The sequence below is a fragment of the Tigriopus californicus genome, chromosome 4 (genome assembly GCF_007210705.1).
Source record: "Tigriopus californicus strain San Diego chromosome 4, Tcal_SD_v2.1, whole genome shotgun sequence".
NCBI classification, from domain to species: domain Eukaryota; kingdom Metazoa; phylum Arthropoda; class Copepoda; order Harpacticoida; family Harpacticidae; genus Tigriopus; species Tigriopus californicus.
Genome location: NC_081443.1, coordinates 4001168 through 4023156, shown reverse-complemented (window position 1 = coordinate 4023156; position 21989 = coordinate 4001168). Strand labels below are relative to the sequence as shown.

At 41.4% G+C, this 21989-nt stretch overlaps 5 protein-coding genes across 7 annotated transcripts; 2 read left to right on the top strand and 3 right to left on the bottom strand.

Annotated features, from left to right (window-relative positions):
* The first annotated feature begins 760 nt into the window (after window positions 1-760).
* Window positions 761-2138, top strand: LOC131879411 (protein will die slowly). Its single transcript, XM_059225724.1, has one exon. The coding sequence runs from the start codon at window positions 935-937 to the stop codon at window positions 1934-1936; it is 1002 nt and encodes a 333-aa protein (XP_059081707.1). The 5' UTR covers window positions 761-934; the 3' UTR covers window positions 1937-2138.
* A 9665-nt stretch (window positions 2139-11803) lies between these two features.
* On the bottom strand, window positions 11804-14377 carry LOC131879239 (cuticlin-4-like). Its single transcript, XM_059225501.1, has 2 exons — window positions 14126-14377; window positions 11804-13373 (listed from the first exon to the last, which is right to left on the bottom strand). The coding sequence occupies exons 1-2, from the start codon at window positions 14276-14278 to the stop codon at window positions 12057-12059; spliced, it is 1470 nt and encodes a 489-aa protein (XP_059081484.1). The 5' UTR covers window positions 14279-14377; the 3' UTR covers window positions 11804-12056.
* A 647-nt stretch (window positions 14378-15024) lies between these two features.
* On the bottom strand, window positions 15025-18375 carry LOC131879498 (protein amalgam-like). Of its 3 annotated transcripts, none has more exons than XM_059225843.1 (8): window positions 18235-18375; window positions 16885-16997; window positions 16634-16819; window positions 16287-16455; window positions 16089-16217; window positions 15893-16012; window positions 15424-15594; window positions 15025-15356 (listed from the first exon to the last, which is right to left on the bottom strand). In XM_059225843.1, exons 1-8 carry the CDS (start codon window positions 18269-18271, stop codon window positions 15121-15123), a joined length of 1161 nt encoding a protein of 386 aa, XP_059081826.1. In that variant the 5' UTR covers window positions 18272-18375; the 3' UTR covers window positions 15025-15120. The 3 variants fall into 3 exon arrangements, with proteins under 3 accessions (XP_059081826.1, XP_059081827.1, XP_059081828.1); XM_059225844.1 differs by having other exon boundaries at window positions 16089-16214; XM_059225845.1 differs by having other exon boundaries at window positions 18109-18289.
* Window positions 18376-18874: 499 nt separating this feature from the next.
* LOC131879504 (uncharacterized) lies at window positions 18875-19403 on the top strand. Its single transcript, XM_059225853.1, has 2 exons — window positions 18875-19112; window positions 19213-19403. The coding sequence occupies exons 1-2, from the start codon at window positions 18928-18930 to the stop codon at window positions 19334-19336; spliced, it is 309 nt and encodes a 102-aa protein (XP_059081836.1). The 5' UTR covers window positions 18875-18927; the 3' UTR covers window positions 19337-19403.
* Window positions 19404-19462: 59 nt separating this feature from the next.
* Window positions 19463-21598, bottom strand: LOC131879497 (paladin-like). The gene is made up of 6 exons (XM_059225842.1): window positions 21121-21598; window positions 20735-21030; window positions 20167-20665; window positions 20005-20100; window positions 19790-19936; window positions 19463-19720 (listed from the first exon to the last, which is right to left on the bottom strand). Exons 1-6 carry the CDS (start codon window positions 21527-21529, stop codon window positions 19551-19553), a joined length of 1617 nt encoding a protein of 538 aa, XP_059081825.1. The 5' UTR covers window positions 21530-21598; the 3' UTR covers window positions 19463-19550.
* Between the last annotated feature and the right edge of the window lie 391 nt (window positions 21599-21989).

Below are 21989 nucleotides of genomic sequence, written 5' to 3'. Positions count from 1 at the left end.
TTCCCTTGTATCGGTATACAAACCCGAGAATCTTTGAGGAAAAAAAATGCAGATTTTGTCCCAGATTGTTGTGAAACTAGAATTGCGGCAAATCAGGGGGTTTCATATTTTTTAGGCTGCTTCAATATCGAAGCGTCTGGCACCGCTGACTCCACCTTTCAGGGTAGATGGGTGACAGTTAAAATGCTCTAAGGGTGTGGTCCTATTATTAATCGGCTGGAGCACCAATGTTTATAGGTTATCGATTCGATTGCAATACAAACCCAGAACTAACCCGTTATTATTATTCTTTGATATCTTTTCGATGGTTTTGGTATGTTTGTGTGCCTAGTGTTGCCATATTGAACACATTTTGCGCCATTCGATATTACTTTCTAAAGTAGTTAGATGTGCAGTAATCAAGCGACTGTCAATAAATAGTGGTTGTAAATGTGCCGACGCTATAAATTCTCCTTCTCAATAAGAAGGCCGATTTAAGTCAGTGTCATGGTGCATTTGATTTTTGGTTTGATTTATTCTGATGGTTAACCATTCATTCTTCCATACTTGATTAAAAGTAGAGCCGTCATGAAAATTACGAATATGTTGGCAGTAAAGGTGAAACAATGATTTCATACGCAACATTGCGGTCGAGAAGTGTGTCAAAATTACCGTTCTCAGTCGACGAAGCAATCAATATACGTGTCGTATTTCCTGTCTTCAGACCATTAAGCTTGTCCTTGTTCCTGGCCGATTCTCGGTGTGCGCTTTTCTGAGCCAAGCACTTGACATCACTGTGTGAAAGAGGGAAATCGTGGATGCTGATTGCCGAGCTGAAAAGAGCAGATTGTTGTTTATATCCTTCCTCCTCCTCCTCCTCCTCTGGGTTGACCGATTGGTTGGTCAGAGCCTCCGAGGTCGTGTCGATTCGGAAACCTCTCGGCGTGTGGAATTGATGATGGATTCCTCGAGTAGTGGGGGTTCCAATAACAAGAGCGGAGGTGGAGGCGGGGCCGGGAGTAGTGGTAGCGCCTCTTCCGGGCTCAAGCCCAACTACACGCTCAAGTTCACGTTGGCGGGTCACACCAAGGCTGTGTCCGCCGTCAAGTTCAGTCCCAATGGCGAGTGGTTGGCCAGCTCGTCGGCCGACAAGCTCATCAAGATCTGGGGCGCTTACGACGGCAAATTCGAGAAGACCATCTCCGGGCACAAGTTGGGCATTTCGGACGTGGCGTGGTCGAGCGATTCCCGGTTCGTGGTCAGCGCCTCAGACGACAAGACGCTCAAGATTTGGGAATTGAGTTCGGGCAAATGCCTCAAAACGCTCAAGGGACACAGCAACTACGTGTTCTGTTGCAACTTCAATCCGCAGAGCAATTTGGTCGTATCCGGGTCCTTTGATGAGAGCGTGCGCATCTGGGACGTGCGCACGGGCAAGTGCCTCAAGACTCTGCCCGCCCATTCCGATCCGGTGAGTGCGGTTCATTTCAATCGCGATGGCTCGCTCATCGTGTCCAGTAGCTACGATGGACTTTGTCGCATTTGGGACACTGCCTCGGGTCAATGTCTCAAGACCTTGATAGATGACGATAATCCGCCCGTATCCTTTGTCAAGTTCTCGCCCAACGGCAAGTACATCTTGGCCGCCACGCTAGACAACACTTTGAAACTCTGGGATTACTCCAAAGGCAAATGTTTGAAGACCTACTCCGGCCATCGAAACGAAAAGTATTGCATCTTTGCCAACTTCTCCGTCACGGGCGGCAAGTGGATCGTGTCCGGCTCGGAAGACAACATGGTTTACATTTGGAATTTGCAAACCAAAGAAATCGTGCAAAAACTGCTTGGACATACGGATGTTGTTTTGTGCACCGCCTGTCATCCCACGGAGAATATCATCGCTTCGGCCGCCTTGGAAAACGACAAGACCATAAAGCTGTGGAAAAGCGACACTTAAGGACACATGTCAACGTCTCGGCCATCATTCTTCCCTCATTATCCATGGACCTAGAACGGACAGGGCCATTATTAATATTATCATGTTGTCTATATTTCTGTCAAGCTCGGTTTTAGCTTGATTTCCATTTCTGGTTTGTAACCCACTCCGCATACCCACATGATATATACACTTCTCAATAATATAACCTGACTTCAACTCATGGTTTGCGGTGACTGATTAGTAATTACTAGGGGCCGGAAAAAAAGTTTTTTAACTTTTTCGGTCATTTTTGGGCATAAAAACTCTTTCACGAATTTTAACAATAAAATGACCTAAAACTGAGGATTTGGGGGGAAATTCAAGGATTTTGGTCATTTTTAGGGGAAATTTAGGAGAAATAAAGGTTAGGTCTATTGACATTGATGTAGAGCTTTCATTAAGAGTAATGGGCAATACCGTATTACAAATCATCTAACTAGAGGGCTAGTCATCTAAGTTGGTAACCCTCCCGTCGTTTTTTGCCGCCAAAATAATGTTCAAAAATGTAAATGAGCGCAATCTTGAGGTCAGAACCAAAACAAAGGGCCTGCTGAAAACTGGCAAGAGGCTAAAGGGAGGGGGCGAGATGTCCAAAATGCAGAGGGTTACCAATGTCCATAAGACTAGAACTGGATCATTCATTGTATGGTTAAGGTTTTTCAATAGACCCTTTTCGCGAAAATTTGAGACTCAAAATGGTGAAACAATTCTTTGAGGGAGGGGGAAGAATTTTCAGGAAATCACATTCAAAACCACCAACGACTTGCGGATGACTGACAAGAGGCCGAGGGAACTGGGTGAGCCTTTCGGAGTCCATCCTCAAACCATTGGAGTAGAGAACTTTATGCAAGAACGGTGAATTCCTTTACTACGGACCAGACCAAGGGAAAAGATCTGGGGTTACGTGAGTCAGTCTTTAGATGGTCAAAAGTCAGAGGGTTACCAATTTCCTTTCGACTAAAATTGGATCCTTCATAGTCTAATGTTAGGTTTTTCAATATCCCCTTTTAAGAGAAATGATGCTTTTCGTTGAGGAGTCTTCATTCAAATTTATTTTTTTCGATGATGTGAAGGCAAGACTGAATCCAAAGAGCAAGAACATCTTAAAAAACAATAATTAACCAAATTTAACGTTAAAAATCCACCATCAAAGTTGAATAATTGAACAAAAAACCTTTTTTTCACTTTTTTTCACTTGACTTTACGTTTTCCAAACTAATTTTAGCTGATTTTCATAACTTCAAAAACAACTGCTTTGACCAAAATAACGAAATGTTTTTCCGACCCTTTGTAATTACATACAACGCTAGCATCGTACAAATGCATTGTGAATCTTATCTTGAAGTTACCCAACTAAATAGCGCCCCAACAAAGACAAACAAGAGTAGAAATTGAGCATTGAAATTACTAATTTTTTATTCGGCGTTGGTACTTGTATCAATGATTTTGAGCTGACTGGAGCCTGACTGAGATCTAATAGAGTCCTTTCAATATCTTGGTTAGTTCCAAGGTTGTTACATATACGTTAGTTTCCAAATGAGGTTAAAGATAGAAGGGACCACGTTGGCTCAGTAGGTATATCTAGTGACTAAAGCCTTTAGATATAAACAGCATAGAGAAAGGTAACAGGCTAGTGCTGGGGCGAGTCCAGTCTCAAGTCCGAGTGCATACGAGTCTTTTACTCGATTTTGGCGAAATTGACCGGACTCGTCAAAACAAAAAACATTCATTTTTTCTTAGAATTTTGCAGGGGGAGTCTTTTTGCTTCACCTAATTAAGCAGGATTAAGCAGATTGTAGGACTGGAGTCCGGCAAAAAATCAAAAAATCAAAGGACTCGTACGAATCTGACTTCTATGGCGCCATTTAGATCTTTAAGGGACTGGTGATCTCCAACAATCTTCATTAGGGTAATCTTGACTTGCTTAATGATCCATCTAGCAATGGGGATTAGCCTTTTCTTGATATTGCTTTGAGTTTGCTCCTCTCGATGTTTCTGAAGTGCGATGAGAATGTCCATTTGATAATGGGCAAAAAAAATTCTACGTGTGGTTTGATTTTTGTATCGCTTAGTCATGTGTACCAACATGATACACAAGTTAAACTGGCTTCAGTACCTTCTTGGTAGAGCTTCCGCTTTCCAATATGCGAATCTGGTTGGATCCCAGGCTAACCAAATTCAAGCTTCTTTGCAGTATTTAAAGTACAGCATGAGTTGCTGCTTTAACAGCTTGAATGAGGTAATGATTAATATTGGCTGTGAAAACCATCAAAATATTACTTCAACGCTGACATTGACAGTGAAACCATGGCATGGAGGATCCTTTTCTTTGAGCACTTCCTTACCGTTAAAAAACTTTCACATTTTACTTAACTTTTCATTCGCTCTCCAATTTCCGAATCCCAGGCTCGCCGAGTCCAAGCTTCCATGCGGTATGTGATTACAACACGAGTACCTGCTTTCAACAGCTTAAACGGTAGATAACGCTGCATTATTCCCATAACCCAAAATAACGTTCACTTTTCCATTCATTCTTAATGAAGAATATGCCGTCATTAATTCACAATTTGCAATTCAATACCCTCTTTTGCAAGGGGCTAATTTTCCAAAAGCCTTAGAATGATCTTTTCATTAGCATCCGTTCAAATTTAATTCATAAATGATATGAGGTTTTTGGACATTTACAGAAATTAAAATCTTTAAAGTTTGCATTCATGAAAAAATTATCGTTGTTATTTGTTGAGTTTTTTTTAAATTATGTTTTCAAACGGCTTAAAATACTCATTTGCAAACAATACATCCATCAATTAACCCTTTATGAAAATAAAAGATCTGTTTGAAAGTTTTTAACTAAAATTGCCGACGGAAAACACGTCAAATACTCTCATTTGGATACATAAAATCGCATTTGATACCAAATAAAAGTTCAAGATCAAACCATGAGATTGGGATCCAAGGCAAGATACTAACCCAAAAGGAGGTTTTTGATGACTTGATTTCTGACTTTTTTCTGACTAATACGTTCCTATGAAGGTGGCTGCAATAAAAATGAACGACCATGAGCTCATTCCACAACAAGTCATTTAACTTTGTTACTTGTAATTCCGTTACTATTGCCCTGATATTTGGCCTTTGCAATGTGAGATAATCTTCACTTAACCCTTTTGTTCTGGCCCGATATGCTCTTCGTTGAAAATAACGATTTGGCGCCAATTGGTGTTGTACAGGGTGGAAAGAAATCAAAGGCAACTTTTGAGGCCTTCGGAAATTGTCCCCCCCATACCGATTGGCTTGATTATATTGAATCTAAAGTTTTCATTACAGGGGACTACTGAAAACTAAGTGGCAGATCATAAATAATCCAATTTTTGCGTTCCCATGTTTCTGCTGCCAAAGAACAACCCGTTCGTTAGGAATTTGAAATTGGCAAAGTCTCTTCTTAAGAGGTTCGCAATTCCTCCATTTACAGCATGGCTGGAAGTACGGGGAACGCCTTGCAAACCAACACTTGCAAGAATACTTGGCTTTTTGCGCAGGCTTTTGCGTTAAGACATGTGCCTTTTCTTAGCTTTAATTTCCGTGGCTTTACTCGTTTTGAATCTGGAGAAAAATGGGAACGATCCAGAGAACGAAGGCCCCACACATTGACGCTGGAGAATGTGTGAAATCCATGGGGGAGAGCTTAACAGTCGCCAAAAGTGCAGTGTACAAGGTCAGAAGTAGACAAAGTGGGTCTAATGACTTCGCCAATTGATCCAGGAGTGGAAGGCCCCGCGTACAGCTAACAACAAGAGGAACATTTGTACTGTGGAAGGCCAATCCAAGAAGCAAAACCCATAACCTTTCAATGGAGCTGAACACTTTCTGGCGAAAATATCAGTTTCTGGTGAAAACAAACTTTTGCTTATCTAGAACCTGAGGAATATATGTTCATGAATATATGTACAACAGGTATGTAAAATACTTGCTTATTTGCTATCATTGGTTCTTGAAATATCATTCCTGATACAAAAATCAATCAAAATCAATCAACATCACCAAGTCAACTGTGTCCACGATGGTGAGGAAGGATTTAGGCATGAGTTCTAGGGCAGCATCAAAGGTCAATGTTTGACACCTCTACAGAGGCTTAAGAGGTTGGATAAGTGAAAAACACTGTTGAGCAAGTGGAAAAGAAAAACTGATCGGATCCAAAGTTTTCTGATGAGAGGATTCTGATTGTGTAGAGTGTCAGCAATAACAGGGCTACCTGGTACATCGCCAAACGGCCTGATGAAGTGGCCCCAGGGGTCAGGTTCGTGGAGAAGATCAAACAACCAGCCAGTTCCTGATGTTGAGAGTGATCAGTTTGGTTGGTAAAGCCTTCCACTATATTGGGTTAAGTGAAGAGCACGGCTCAGTCACAATGCCTTCCCAGCTTTAAACAGAATCTATGTTGTCGGCAAACAGACTTGGACACAGGTTGGGGTACGTACTCATACCCAGGGCTAAAGTAACGCACTACTTTTTGAGTAACGCTACCGGTAACGCGTTACTTTTCTGCAAAAGTAACAGTATCAGTAAAGGAACGGGGTTTCTAGCCCTCCCAGTATAATGACCTTCTTCTTTCTTAAACAAGGGAAAGAAATAATGACTCCTTAAAACTTGAGCATAGAAATTATTGTCGTTCATTAGCACAATCAAAATCGACATAATTAGGATCTTTACAAAAATGGATAGGCTTCCAGACCTTGTGAGTGCTGACGCACGCCATTGCTTGTTGTTGGTCCTCGAAGGCAAGTGTTATGGATTGAGCATTGTCCATACTCATCCAATATATTTGTTATCTAGTCATGTACAGTATATAAACCCCATTAGTCAGAAATACAGTCAGTTATTAAGTCCATCCAACTCCTTGTGGGTCAGCTCCATCCACAAGTTTATGAAATGGCGCAGTCGGTTGACCGGCTGTTGCCCTCTCTCCCTCTCCTCATTGGAGAGGATTGAGGTGTGTTGCTCTCCCCATGTGGGATTGAGCGTGATTGGCAGAGGGCCATGCAGCTGGCAAGAGCCTTGGGGCGACCTTGTGACTCTGATGGAGGGGCGATCTCGTGCCCCCGATGGTGGGGCGACTTTGAGACCCCACGTGTTCCCTGGAGGGCCTGTGAATCTCCGAATGATCCCCCCCCCCGCCTGTAAGGGAGATTCTATGGATTGAGCATTGTCTACGCTCATCCTCATCCAATGTATTTGTATTCTAGTCATGTATATAAACCCTAATAGTCAGAAATACAGTCAGTTATTAAGTTCATCCAACTCCTTGTGGGTCAGCTCCACCCACAAGTATAGAACAGCAAAGAGATTACTTCCATCAACATACCTTTCGTGGTGGAAGCATTATTGATGTGGGTCAAAGAGACCAAATATCTTGTCTGCACAGCAAACTTGACAACAAACCTGACAAAAGATACCCTAGATGTGGCCGTTCTCGCGCAAAATGGTGAGGAACTAGAATTACCTAACTAAACCATCTGAGCAATATCGAATTTGCGTTATACATCGAAAGCAGACTTGAAAAAACATTAAAATGGTTGTTCAGACGCTCACCCAAATGGTGCCCAAAACTAGCCAAACACGGACTTGAAAAATTCAATAATAAAGGGTGTAACAAAAATGTTGTTATTTTTTGTTCATCCGTACATATGTTACTCGTCAATGAGACCAAAGACTTGCTACAATGATCGGCGTAAGGCCGTACATATTACGGGTACCATGAAAAACTTCAAACATTTGTCTCTCGGCAGGATTTTTCAAGTTTAAAAGGGATCTTTCAAACTCTAATATTGCTAGTGCATCAAAAAACCTTAGCTACCTGAAGGGCATTTATCCCAACATCCATTGCTTAATCTCTAAAAAGTGCATTAGCTTCAAAATAAAGTTCTTTGGAGAACTAGCCATTGACAGAAACTGGTCTTTTATCTCCTTAACCGAGACTTGGTTAAGAGAAAAGCTGGTAAACGCAGAGATTGTTATCAAGGGATTCTCAGTATATCGCCTCCACTGGGTAGCAATTGGGAGTTTGTCTACATTGGATTAAGATTTGACAACATATATATTATATTTACTGGTATGTCCCATTTTGGGTTCGAGGACATTTACATACCCAAGCGTCCAGCCACTCAAACGGAGAGGTTGAAGTGCTTGTTTGCCACATAAGTAGCTTAAATTCAACAACTATGACATTTTACAAACCCCCATCTTGCTCATTATCGTCCTTTAATGAGGGACTTGATTTTATAAGTAAAGAAATGTATAAGTTTTGCCACGCACAGATCATTCTCTTGGGCGATTTCAATTTTCCAAAGACAGTTGTTAGATGGAACCTAAGCTCCATCGGTTGGATTCCTATCCCTTTATCCCCTTCGGAATCTTTCTCGGTGTTTGAAGACTTTATTCTCCAGCACAGCTTAGCGCAGGATGTGGGCCAACCCACACGATGAGACAGGATACTCGATCTTGTTCTCGCTAATGAACCAGAGCTCATCACAAATGTCTCTATAACCAATACCGATTTATCTGATCACAGTCTCCTGGAAATTCTCCTTGGAAATAAAACGGAGCATCATTAGGCCATTGATCGTGGGGGTAAAGTTGGCTTCTTAAGGTATGCCATAGGTTTCATCATAGAAAAGTTATCGACACATCACTTGATTTCCATAATGGAACGCGAATTCTCAATTGACAAAGCTATTCAGCCGATGACTGAGGTCTTTCAAGGAATTTGTGTTTCTTTAAGCATACCCCAATGTACCATAGCAGGTCAAAAAAGGCATCAAACTGTTCCCAACACCGAAAAAAGCTCTTTCAAAAACGAATGAAACTTATTCGTAGGAAGATTGAAAATAGCCAAATCTAAATCCGTGGTTGCCAAGATTGAAAACAGACTTATGTAAATGAACTTAACATTAAACATTCGATTGAGAGTGAAAACTAATGAAAGGAAAGTAAAGCAGTGGAAGATATGAAATACAATCCAAAAGCCTTTTACTTGTATGTTGATTATAAAAAATCTCGAAGCCCAGAGCCCAGGGCATTTTATCGGAACCAATGGTGCGTCGGCATCAAATCCCAAAATATTAACTATTCTTGGCGAAATATTTACAAATGTATTCTCGACACCTGTGCAGCTAGCCCACGAAAACCCATTTGACGAGAAACCTTCTGATTTGAGCAACCTGGTTGTTACACACCATAACGCTTAGGTAGCCGAAAGGTCATTAAAGTGTAAGTTTCCCCTGGACCCGATGGAATCACGGCCCAATTCCTGACCAAATGTACAGACGTGCTGGCTCCAGTATTTGTATACTTAATGTGATCAACATGGCTTTAGGGCTTTCCAGACACATTAATTCTCCATTTTCAAATGGTTAGAGCATGAGTACCAAAAGCTCCCATCTCTCCCGACCTCTTGCCGGTTTTGGCTATGACCTCTAGACTTTTGAATTTTCCAACATGAAGCTTTCTCTTGCTTTAACTTATGGCGACAAACTATCGGAAATTACCAGTATCCATGAAGCTAAAATAGTCCATTGGAATGAAACATTTGCTCAATTTTATGGAGCAAACATTTATATTGGCCTTAATTCTTTTCCACCCTGCAACCCTATTGAACCTTTGTTTTATGCTGAATGCTTAAATATGCTATGACATGACAATATAAAAGCGATTGGCAAAAATGTGCGTTTGACACCGTTGGACATTAGCTAAAAAAGGTGAAATAGTTCGAAGCCAAGCGATTTATGAGTAAAAGAGTGCCCGCGTGATATGGCTTAACTCTATAAAGAGTACAGACGAAGAAATATTTGTCAAAAACCAAACACAAAAGACGAATTAGTTTATTCATTAAGTCTTTTTTTGTTTTTAATGTACTTGAAAAAAAAAATTTTTCTTTCGTAAGAAATTGATCTTGCTAATATCATTCTATATTTGAGTTCTAAGATGGGAGAATCTTGCGTCCATTCTACAAAAATTTACTTCCGTGGAAGTTCGAGTGCATTCAGAATCATAGCACACTACAATCGTCAGAGCATTTACAGCCCATTCCTGAAACACCACCTAACTTCCTTTCTATGAATTCAACGCAAGAGCTATCCTGGTTCTGGTTATCTCAGCAGTCGAGATATTAGCCCATATATTTGGATGCGGTAGGATATTAACAGCAGTATACAAGGAGTATACTAGCGCGTTGCTTAGTCTAATGCACTATGAAAAATAGAGTTTTGTCGCACAAAGAGCCATCTAGCGAGTTCGTGACAAATACGGTGGCCTTTCTAGATGAACAAAAACAGTGCAAGTCAAACAGGTTTATAGATCTCTGAAGTCAGATCTGGAATCTGTCAACATATTAAGCCTTTTGTTGTAAGATATTTTCATTAATGAGAAGGTTATCAATGTGTTTGCATAGACAAACTTTATTGATTTTTTGTGGACATGTAGGAAACTTGAGTGTTGAGTTACGCCAGTATAAGCTTTTGTCAATGGGAAGTAAACTTTTTTGCTTTGGATGAGAGTAAATTACACGAGTTGGGGTAGTACATATCTAAAATATTTCCATACATGAAGTATACTCCATGAAGTATACTCCAGATGCTTTCCTCTAGTTTTGCTAGAAAATAATAATTGCTAAAATAGCTAACTGAGAGTTTTTGTAGTACTACCTTGAGGATGTAGTGTGTGCAAAATGATGGCTTATACATTTTGTTGTTTTTGAAGTCAAGTGTTTTAATGTAAAATAGTGCTTTTGGTGCTACAAATTGGGTACACTTGTTCATGTAAATACTCCTTTAATGCTAAACCTATTCCAAATATTTAAGACCGTAGGTTTTGCTCCCATGAATTTATGAATTTAGCTCTGAATGTGCTAATCTGATCTTTTGAGCAGCCGTAAGGTAAAAAACGCAAAATTAACGTAACAGCGCCAGAAATGGCAACTCTACATTAGCAAGACTGGCTTCCTTTTTTCTTGCGGTCGTTTTTAATGCTGGGCAACGTTGGGTGGGTGTTAACATTTACTAGATGTCTAGAGAGAAAAATGTCAACCCAAGATTGTTTCAGTTGCACTTTATCCTGGATTCATAATGTGATCTTCCCGAGGTATTTTTAGTAACTTTTTGGTTCCATCCCCAGAAAACAGCAAATATGGTGGCAATTAAGACTGGCTTTTGAAAATAAGACTACTTTCTTTTCTTTTTGTATATTTGAAGATCTCAATTCNCATCCCCAGAAAACAGCAAATATGGTGGCAATTAAGACTGGCTTTTGAAAATAAGACTACTTTCTTTTCTTTTTGTATATTTGAAGATCTCAATTCAAGAAGATCAAGAAAAAGTTTTAAGATTGGGTCAAAACAAAATATCTATGGAGTTGAGAAGATGACATTTCTCTCTCCAGACCTCCACCTTTTCAGCATTTGCATTGGGAGGTAAGCTTTTTACCAAACTAGGCGAGCAGATTGCTCGAGGCCAGACATCGCTGTACACTCTGAGGACATCAATGAAGGGTACTGAGAGAAGCCCAAGGTTGCGTTGAAACGGATTCATTCTTCTGGACTACATCACATTTCTAATGCATTGCAATTACAAGAACTTCATTAACCTCATGTGCTTTTGAGACACAATAATATAGGTACTCTCTTAAGTATGATTAGCTACTGAGCACTGTGGTATGGAAGCTACCTTTCTTAGCCTGAGTCTGCGAGTTGCAGTGTTCTCATCCAAACAACCCTCACACACACTAGGCACGTGACAATAAAGACATCAATTTTGAGCCAAAATTAATATTTCAATCTAGTAATTATAAAGTTCAATGAAAATACATCGGCACAATCTAATCTCTTAAATATTTGAAGTATTTTTTTTCTAGAGTGCATTCTAGCACATCACATCAGGCTGCTATTAGTAAACCTCTAGCTCGTTTTACGCTTCAAAGCATATCAACCATTATCATGATTTAGGGCATGTATTTTTCACTTTTTCGGCAAGTGAGCATATTGACGCTAAGGAATAAAAGTTAATACTGACATTTGGCAAAGAGAAGTACTACATTAGTTGACATTGTTGGTTCAACAGCAACAGGACCTGATTCCGTTTCCCACACTGATTAAAATTGAGGCAGCGAAGGTTGACAATAAGAAAATGATGGTTAATCCGTGATGATTATTGACTGTGGCACAAATAATGTGCTCATCCGACGACTCGAAGCCAATGAAGGACTCGTTAGAAGAGCCAAGTTTTTCATACTGGAGGTCCTTTGAGTCTAAAACGCCCATGTCTGACTTGACCGTCACTTTAAGCATATTTTCCAGTTCCAATGGTTCTGATCTCCTCAATCGATTATTCGATTGTTGCGGCTGCTGTCTCACTGAGTTAGATCCCAAGCCAATCGATTGAGGCAAGTTGAACTGATTTGATTCACCAAAACGCCCTGATTCTGGACCAACCAAACCCACCGAGGAGGGAACTGTGAATTCATCCATCCTATTGATGGATAATGAACCTGAAGCTAGGTTCCCGGAGACAGGAATTGAGTATGTTTCTAGATTCGAGGCTGGAGGAAGAATGTTGGCATTACCACTTATACACTCGGGTGTAGGACAGCTAAAGCGACAAACTTGAATCACACATTGGAAGTGAACATTCATAGAGTCTGGAAATTTGAATGCTTGAAAGTAAGCATAAGACACTACACTGGCCGAGGATCCAAAGTGCTTGATCTTTTGGAAGCTGGACATTATTTTGGGCCTTTGAATGCACCCTCGATCGTCGACTAATTGGATGGGCGAGCGTTTTCCGTCATGGGCCACACAGTTCCTCACTAACATGTCGAACTTTTCGTCCTCATCCTTGATGCCTAACACCATTGTCATGGTTTGGCCAATTTTCACAATCCCACTAACTTCGCCAGCCCAAGGTCCTTTACCACTTTGAATCTGCATCCAACACTGCAAACTGTCTCCCAGGAAGTTGGCAGTGACAGCGTTAAGGCGGTTGACAGAGAACGGTTTGAATGTGACACTTTTCTCATAGAAATCGTACCAGGTGCACTTCAATCTTCTGGCCTGATCCCAAACTTCTTGCACTTGAGGATCGTATTGGATAACGATGGTGTTTTGAACAAATGTTCCTGATGGATTGGGTTGGCCGTAGGCGTCGGGATTGCCCGAACTGGTCAGACCACAACTCCCCTTGGCAATAACGAACACCGCTGAATTCGCTCCAGAATTAGGCTTCACATGAACGCATGCTAAGTCCGAGTAAAAGCCCTTGGAGAATACGATTCCGTTAAAAGGAGTGTTGAATTTGATAGTGACTTTCATTGCGTCTCTTTCGCATTGAACCTGGATGTCCTGAAGCTGGGAGTTGGCAGTTGCCAATCCACGCTGAAATTGAAATGATGATACATTTGAGAGACGGAATTCGTCAAGCAACCCGACAAAAAAAGCTACAATCAAGTCTGGCTTTTCAATGCGTCATTCGTTGAAACTGAGAAGTGAAGGAAAGGGAGGGTGAAATCACCATTCACTGCCATATGACTGACTGAGAATTTCTTGTGTGAAAACGAAATCTCGAGTTGCGCTCTTTGTTCACGGGAAAGTTCTGAAAGCCAAGATTCGAAGTGACACTTCACTTTGCCCTGTCGGGTCCCTAGGCTCAGCTTCACTGGTAGGCTTTAATTGTTTCCTTTTAGCATAAGGGTAATTGGATGCAAGTTTCCCAGGGAATAGAGCTTTTTATAAAAGTTACGGTAAAATAGACTTCAGAATGAAATGTTATTGTTAGCACCAACTTACGAGGTAGGCTATAAGGGCTTGATTTTCCACTACAGTGGTAATTTCGACGGTGTTTTATTACTAGATTTTTCGTGTTAATGAAACTTCTGAGTTACGTTTTCCTTTGCTTCGTTATATTTTAACAATCCAAATCCTTGATAATCCTTATATTTCCTTTGCAATAGTAACATGGCATTAATGAGATCTTGAATCTCCAATCAGAAAGCGTCCTTTCTTAATTCTAAATAGGTAGTCATGATTGACATTACGGGGTTAAGATTTCAGTTTCAATTGAACCGAGTAGAAGGATACTTATTTGTAAAACAAAAACGAATAATTTCATTTCTTCGCCCATTGCTTACCTCCTGGATAGTATCTAGATTATATGATTGCTGTTGCTGTAGCTGTTGTTGTTGATTTTGCAATACTTGTTGTTGACAGTTTAGCCCTTTCGGATGGCAAAACCACGCCATAACCAGCGAGAAAAATACACAACTCTGATCCCTTCGCCACATTTTGCCCAACTGATTTCCAGCCAAACTTCGTCATCATGCGCTCGTTTCCTTTTGAAACATAACCGATATGTTGCGCGAACGAAAGGCAGAAAGGCACCAAGGAGTAGCCGCTAGTCTCAGTACCAAGGATCGCAAGCAATCTTTCAGCAACGTCGAACGCACGTACCTGCAGTACATACTGTGGCTACTTACGTCCGTCCGTCCAACCAAAACTTTCTTGTTGCCGATGAATGTCGGTCGGTTCTCCGTTTATTCGTTCTTTGGACAACAGTAGGACGATAAGGTATGGATGCAGTTAGGATTATCGCGAAGGAGTCGCAATGAAACGGTCCGTCTTGTACTCCTCTGTCATGCAACTGCCACTACTACTACTACTTCTTCTCCTTCTTCTTCATCATCTAGTTCTTCCTTGGCAAACTCACTTTCTTTGGTTGAAGTCGAAATTGACAGGGGGATAATGACCAGCTACGCAAGCCTATGTGATCTGGCATCTCAAGCTTGTTGCTGGTGATTCAAGATGACGCTTCCCATTCCCAAATTTCCCTTTCATGAGACCATTAAGGACGACTTCTTACAAGTGGCAACATGGTTTCTGCGGTAGAACCCTGTAGCCTGTTGCGTACAACTGAAGTTACAAACTGACACGTTATGTTGACCATCACGAGTCACCAGGATGATTGAATGAGTAATACTTTGAGAGTCCGCCGATTTGCCATGGAGAAATCCAAAACCATCAGAACAAGATGGAAAGCTGTAACTGGATATATATTTGACTTTGGCGAGACTCACTCAAGATATGGTTGCACAAGATATGTCGTCATAAGGATATGGAATTTGATTGATTATAAAATGAGCAAACGTACAAGGAAAACCGCTAAAGCCGTCTTCAAATTGGCCAAGGCCTCGTAGATGATATGACTTGAATTCGATAGATGTGGAGAAGGTTGCTTTTGTTCAGGCAAATGCCCTGGTCGGGTCCACATTTGAGTGGTAAAGAAGGTATCTTGATCAGCCTCTTGCTCTGGAGTGGTGGTAATCATGGGTTTTGACGTACTCTCCTCATAGGGTCGATGAATTTCTGTAAAAAATAAGTCAACATGAGATGATGGTCTCTCCAAAGCCAAGAATTTATCATTCGTGGTTACCGTAAAGTTTGATTAACTCTTGATTTTCTCCCATGGTGTTTTTAGCCACACATTGGTAGGTTTGATAGTCACTTTTGCCCACATTTAGGATGGTCATGGATATGGAAGCTTTAAATGTCTCATGGAAGATCTCCTCTACTATGTATTTGGTATTAGACACATGAATGTTGCCTAGAATAAGGATGACAATGAACTCTTAGTGTACAAGGTCTTCGGCAAATTAGCAAATATAGATTTTGATCCATTCAAATGCAAAGTCAGCCCTTCCACAATATTCGTACATTCCTTGTCGAAATGGCAGCAATAACTTAAAAGATACGGAGTATATTATGATCAAAGTAAAAAAAAATCCCCTGAATTCATTGAAGACGAATCTAGCAAAGTTATTACAAACAACTAAATATCTTAAAAATCAAAAGACAGTAAAATAGCAGAATATCAACGTATATAGATAGAATGCCTTGTTTACCTCTCTCATCACTCCAATACATGATAGGTTTGGGAAATGCGCTCACATCACATCTTAGAGTGATGTTAGTTCGTAAAGGGGACCCAATCACTTGATTGGGTATGTGAACTTCGGGTCTGACTGAAAGAAAAATGCATAAATATAAAAGGAGATACACCAACAACAATCAACAATCTTTTTTGCTTTCAATACTCACAACTGACATGAACACGGATGGATTTACTTCGAGCAGGAGGCACCCCATTCTTGGCAATGCACATGTAGTAGCCCATATCATAACGTGTCACATTGTAGATAACAAGCGTCTCTCCTTTGCGCAGGACTTCTGTCAAACAGTTCGAAATAAAAGCGATCAGTTCCTACGAAATGCCACTAAACCCCCAAAAATCATTACTCAATTTATGCCCTCTTTGCGTATCAGCATATTTCCACACGATCTTGGGTTCGGGATTACCATTGGCCGAACACTTGAGATGCACATTTTTGCCCTCGACGGTGCTGATATCTTTCGTGCTTTTGTTGTCGTCAATATAAGGAGGAACAACGACATTTAAGAAAGCTACCTGAAACATAATTGGAGATAGATCTCTTGAAGACCAGTTACATATATACCCTCCTGGAATGTGTACCGTTACTCTCTGAATATCACGATTGATGCTCTTTTCCCCAACAAGCAAACACGCACTTGATGCCATAGCCGCCACTCACTCATGGCTTTGCTTCGCATCATGAAACTCTCACCTTGCTCAACATTGGTTTTGAATTCACTTGACACATATAAAATCCAGCATCTTGGAGATTAACATGCCGGATTGTCAAGGTCCACGTATCCTTGTCGTTATGGGTCACGTGGATCTTCCCTTTGCTGGCAATCACGTGGTCATGAATGGCTAATAAGGCTTTCTTATCGTAGCGAAGCCAAGCCACCTAGAAAAAATAGCCATTTTTCAATCGAAATTATCAGGTTCAGTTTTAGTTGAACGATGTTTTACCTTGTATCCACCGAGGTTCTTTACAATACATGTGAAGGAGCACTCTTTGCCTTCCGGAACGGTAACATTATTGATATCTCCCATTATTATGGGCATTTCGCAATCCACAAAATCTGTAGAATTTAAACTCAGTTAACGCCAAAGAAATGTTGTCCTTGCCATGCCATTTGCTTGCATTGAGCTCTAGAAAATTTATACCATCTCGAACTCCCATGTGAACTTGAACTATAAATGTGTAGTCGTGGCTGGTTTTTAGGTATTAGGCTTGTAAAGTGAAAGATAAGCAGGGAAAAAATCAAATTTGGCGCCTTGATTTTGTGGTTTGTTGTCGTATCCTGTAGAGCAAGAGCAAGGCCAAACGTTACGACCAACGGTGCACCTTGAGCCAACCAATTTTTTCAATAAACAAAAGCGTTTTATTACAAAATCCAAGGAAGTTTCATTTTTTGTGTTGCTTTGACGCAGCATTGTTGTCATGGTTCAATATCCAAATACTGTTAGCTCGAACAAGCCGGTGATGAAAAGTAATTGACAAATTTTATCCTAACATGAGGCAAACTGGCTGAGCACCTTGCCTTAACTTTTGCTAAATGTTTGCTAAACGTCTGCTGCTTGTCTTTCGTCGTGGCTTGAGTCACTTCATATCCCTTTTTTAACTGAATCAAAAATATCTTTCTCTTGGCCGTGTCACGATCCAAACAAGCTACATTGAAAAGTTGTTGTCTGAAACCTTTGCTAGTCCATTTTCTTCGATTAGAATCTGCGTGATGCTTCAACCCAACCGTTATGAAATTTGCCACTTTATTGCAAGATTTGTACTCTTATTGTCCTGATTTGCCGATTCATTTTCTCAATGAATCGTTTTCTTACGGAGACGTGTTCAAAGAAATGAGGTCATTTCATCCACTTCAATGAAAAGTTTGACCTACGTTTCGAAATGCTACGAATCAAAATGGCTGCCTCTGTATTGAGAAAGCCAATTTTGCCTTTCCCTTTAGCAAAGAAGTAAAGCAAGATCGAGAGAAAGGGACAGGTTCCAGTGTGAGCGAGCTTCTTCGATTGGGATGTACGTACTCAACAATCATTGCCATTGAAACAGTTTTACTAATCTCATTCATTAATCGACAGAACACGTTCACAACAGCTAACTCCAATTGAGTTTGAGATCTCATTGTACCCTTAGCGATTGGAATATTTGGAATAAGAATTTGCATCCATATGTACCCTTTGGAATGATTCGGAGTCCGTGGCCTCGTTCGTTCCGTTAGCTTGAAATAAGAATTTGCTTCATCGGAATGTTTCAACGCTATTCTGCGTACAATACTTAGCCTGGCAAACTCGATCACTTACAAACGCTCTGCAACAAAATGAATGAGAAGAGTAACATTTTCCCAAGATATTTGCTACAGATTCGATGTGGAACTGGTCGCTCTCTCGTTGTGTCGGCCTACCCTCGTCTGCCTGTCCGTTCCTTCGTTCGTCTTTCCTTGCTTGTTCTTTTGCTGGTTCGTTCGGTTCTTTTTTCGTACCCTACTTCCAAATGTACCGTGGAGAAGTGCTCGACGTTCCAACCAACGTGCTCATTGATTTTGAGAAAGCTCGATAGCGAGGGAAAACCTCGCCCTTCTTTGCGATAACGAATGAAAAACCGATAAAAAGTCATTGAAGCTCCCAATGACTCTAAATTAGCCATTACATCTTAAGGACACGACCATTAGCTAAATACCAATTTGATACCCAAAAGTTAAAATCAGTTGATGAGCCCGATGCCAGCTTTCTTCCTTCTGACTACCGGGTCAAAATGGCTCAGTAAAAGCTCCTGCCATGAGGAGCATGATTTCAAATTTTGAATTTTATCCCCTTAAAGACCGTCAATTTTGGTCATAAAAAATCTGATCATGCTCTCCAGATCACGAGACGTCTGAAAATGGCCTTTAATCTCGACATCATCAAGTTTTGGCGGACTTATTTTAAGGAGTAAAGAGCAAAAGTTTACGCTATCGGAATTTGGATCGATGAAGTTCATGAGTTGGAGTGGCAAAAATGAGGTGGCCGTTTCTCGTGGTGTTTGCTATCTTCTTTTTTCTTGGATATTCTGAAGTATGTGCATATTCAGTGAATCCCTATCAAGCCCAATTGGCACATCAGAACTCCTTCGCGGATCGTTTTGGTTACGATAAGCGTATGACCTATGATGATCCTCGAAGCTTGTTCAAAGCCATTTATGGGTAAGTACTGAGGTTCCTGTATAACGTGTTCGCTTCAACAACCACTCTGTGGAATCCTTATCTCTTTTCCAATAAAAATAAATCATCTTGCTCGTTGTAGATACAACAAGAGAGTTCACACCAAGAGGAGGGCCTTAATCACGGATGTGGTGAACAAGCGCCGTGGACTCCGAGATCCCTTAGACCCGCGAAACTTGTTTCGAGCCATCTACGGGTTCAAATGAAGTGTGATACGTGAACCAGATAATCATTGAAGTCTACAAAGATAAATAAAGCAGGATGACAACAATATTGAGTCTGCCCTTTTTTGTCAAATCGTGGTGACCAAACGAAAGAGCAAGTCGTGCATGTTTTTTTGAAGAGCACAAAACATTTTACTTCTCGGAAAAAATGGATTGGGTAGCATGGATGATTGTTAAGGGGTTGATGGCATTGCATTTACAAGGATTTCGATTGGTTCCATGTGCATTGTCCCAAGATCTCGTAGAGATCCAAGGTCATAGTCTCCTTGGCAATAAGTTCTTCGACTTCGTTCTTGATGCCGTCAGGCAGAATCCTCATCAGAGTCTTCGAAGCAAACCTATATTTGGCCCTCTTCTTGTGATCACCTGAATTATTTAAAATAACCCACATGAATTTCCTGTTCACTAATATCGAGGATGTCGAAAAAGTAATACCTTGGGGCATGTCCTTGAAGAGATTGTGTCCGGTCAAGTAGATGTCGTGAATGATCTTGCCCAAGTTCTTGTGGAAGTCGCTTTGAGCCAGATTCTGAAGGTTATCCAGAGCATCTTGGGGAATGTCCCGCTCCCATTGAAGCTTCCCTAATGGGTTGGATTTGAATGAAATTTCCAGAGTGAAACAAAGCACTTAAACACGTTTCTTAACTCACCCTTGCCCTCGGAACAAATGTCCCGGAAGTTTGAGTGCTCCGTCATCCAATCTTGGAATGTGCGGGTCAGCTTAAGGTTTTCAGTTGGGGTAGACACTGCAACAATAGGAAAGAAATATTCCAGTTTTGTCTACTCAAAAAGATCATCCCTCACAAACAAACCTTTTCCTCCGGTTAAAGAGAAAGCCTTCTTCTCCTCCTCGCTGATTCCATTCACGGCAATCTTACTCTGTTCTCGCAAGTAACCAGTAAAGCAGATCAAGTAGAAGTACTTTTGGATGTTGTCCATGATCTTGGTCTTCAGGAAAGCCTGGGCGGCATCGTCCATGATCTCATAGCTCAACTTGGACTCGGCAATATTCTCTCGAAGCTGTTTAATACCAGTTCCCTTGGGGGCAGGTCCGTTCTTATCAATAACCTTGTCACATTCACGCTTGGAAGCGTCACCGTCGGGGAAAGCAGCAATCAACTCCTTGACCACTTGGAACTCTCCTCGGAAGAGAGTATCCTTGCTTTTGTCAATGGTGTAGTTATCCATTCGCAGGAGTTGCAAATTGACGCCAGGGACAGTCTCGATGAGACCCTCGTAGCTGGCCGACAATTGGAATTCACGGAAAAGACAAGCACACACACAACCAGTGGTGGAGCGACTGAGACCAACCTAAACAAAGAGTTAGAATGTCATGCTTGATATTTTGGTGCTAGTTTAGAATGGGATTCCTCCATATACCTGACAGTTAACAATAACAGGAGCGTTCACATTGGTTCCCAAAATGGCGTTGCACAAGGTGTCGAAGTCTTCTTCATTAGGAGAGGAAGAATTGCACACGGGAATTCTATTGTGAGTCAAGCCGGGATAGGTAGCCTTGAGGTCTTCAATGATCGTGTGAAGAGTCGTCAGCTCCTTGACTTCCACTTCCTTTTCAACCTTGGTCACATCCACCACCTTGAGCTTGCCGCCTGCGTTCTTTGATCGCGACTCCAAAACTTTAAGGAACTCCTCTTCGTCAGCTTTGGCCTGGGCTCCTACGAGAAAGGTAAGGGAAATGTCCAACCGTGGGAAATAACTAGTGTGCATGCATCGGAAGTCGATATGGCTAAGAGCTCTTTACTCACGGGTGACATCGCCCAACTCGGCGTATTCGCCGATCTTGTTGGGAGGGCGGGCACAGACGGGGTTACCATTGACGTAAACAATGGGCTCTTGTCTCATGTTGATCCAGATGATAGGTCCAGTTTTGGGATATTTATCACCGCACACCTTCTCCAAAGCCTTTTTGAAGCCATCTTTGGTGGGTTGACCACAGCAGTACACCTTATATCCAGGGACACGTCTGAAGTTAGGTACCCCCTCGAGCTTCTCAGGAAGTTTTTGGATCTTCTCGAAGTGATCGGCCATCGCCACGGCCTTCCATACCTCCGGGTTTTTATCAATCACTCCATCTGCCTTAGCTGCAGACTTATCAGCTGGTGCCTTTGCATCTGCAGCAGGGGCAGGATCTTCCTTCTTGTCTGACTCGCCCATGGTTGAGCTCCGGTTTGTGCGAGGAATCGAATGCGACTGCAAGAATTTTCAAGCTATGATCCAATAATGAACACTCGCAATCTTGAGCAGACCCAAGATTCTAACCCAAGGAGGTTGAACGGCCGGCCAAAGGTGAGAGGAGCGAGTACAAGGTCTCTGCTATTTCAAGCCAAGTCTATGATCATTAGAATGACCTGCCAAGACTTTCTTGACATTCAGCCAGGCATACTTCGAAAGCAAGGATTTATCCAATGTTCACCTAAAGCTCTCATCCCCCTCTTCGAAATACCTGCCAGTCCCAAATATCAAAAAGCAGCCCGAATATGTGATACACTGCTGCAAGTGATTTAAACCCTTCGAAAAGAGCCTCGTTCAAGTATAAGTATACATCCCATAGTATCATAAAATAACACTCCCCTAAGATAATGATAGTATAATTTGACCTTGAGAGGTCCATGTG

Coding starts and splice junctions, on each gene's coding strand:
- LOC131879504 (XM_059225853.1), top strand. CDS start 18,928: ATGAGGTGGCCGTTTCTCGTGGTGTTTGCTATCTTCTTTTTTCTTGGA. Junction 19,113..19,212: donor TTGTTCAAAGCCATTTATGG/GTAAGTACTGAG, acceptor TGCTCGTTGTAG/ATACAACAAGAGAGTTCACA.
- LOC131879497 (XM_059225842.1), bottom strand. CDS start 21,529: ATGGGCGAGTCAGACAAGAAGGAAGATCCTGCCCCTGCTGCAGATGCA. Junction 21,031..21,120: donor CGAGTTGGGCGATGTCACCC/GTGAGTAAAGAG, acceptor CCTTTCTCGTAG/GAGCCCAGGCCAAAGCTGAC. Junction 19,721..19,789: donor CTTCAAGGACATGCCCCAAG/GTATTACTTTTT, acceptor TAAATAATTCAG/GTGATCACAAGAAGAGGGCC.
- LOC131879411 (XM_059225724.1), top strand. CDS start 935: ATGATGGATTCCTCGAGTAGTGGGGGTTCCAATAACAAGAGCGGAGGT.
- LOC131879498 (XM_059225843.1), bottom strand. CDS start 18,271: ATGTTACTCTTCTCATTCATTTTGTTGCAGAGCGTTT. Junction 16,998..18,234: donor CATTTTGTTGCAGAGCGTTT/GTAAGTGATCGA, acceptor TAAATTCTACAG/ATTTTGTGGATTGCGAAATG. Junction 15,357..15,423: donor AGAGTTAATCAAACTTTACG/GTAACCACGAAT, acceptor TATTTTTTACAG/AAATTCATCGACCCTATGAG.
- LOC131879239 (XM_059225501.1), bottom strand. CDS start 14,278: ATGTGGCGAAGGGATCAGAGTTGTGTATTTTTCTCGCTGGTTATGGCG. Junction 13,374..14,125: donor ATCTAGATACTATCCAGGAG/GTAAGCAATGGG, acceptor TTTCAATTTCAG/CGTGGATTGGCAACTGCCAA.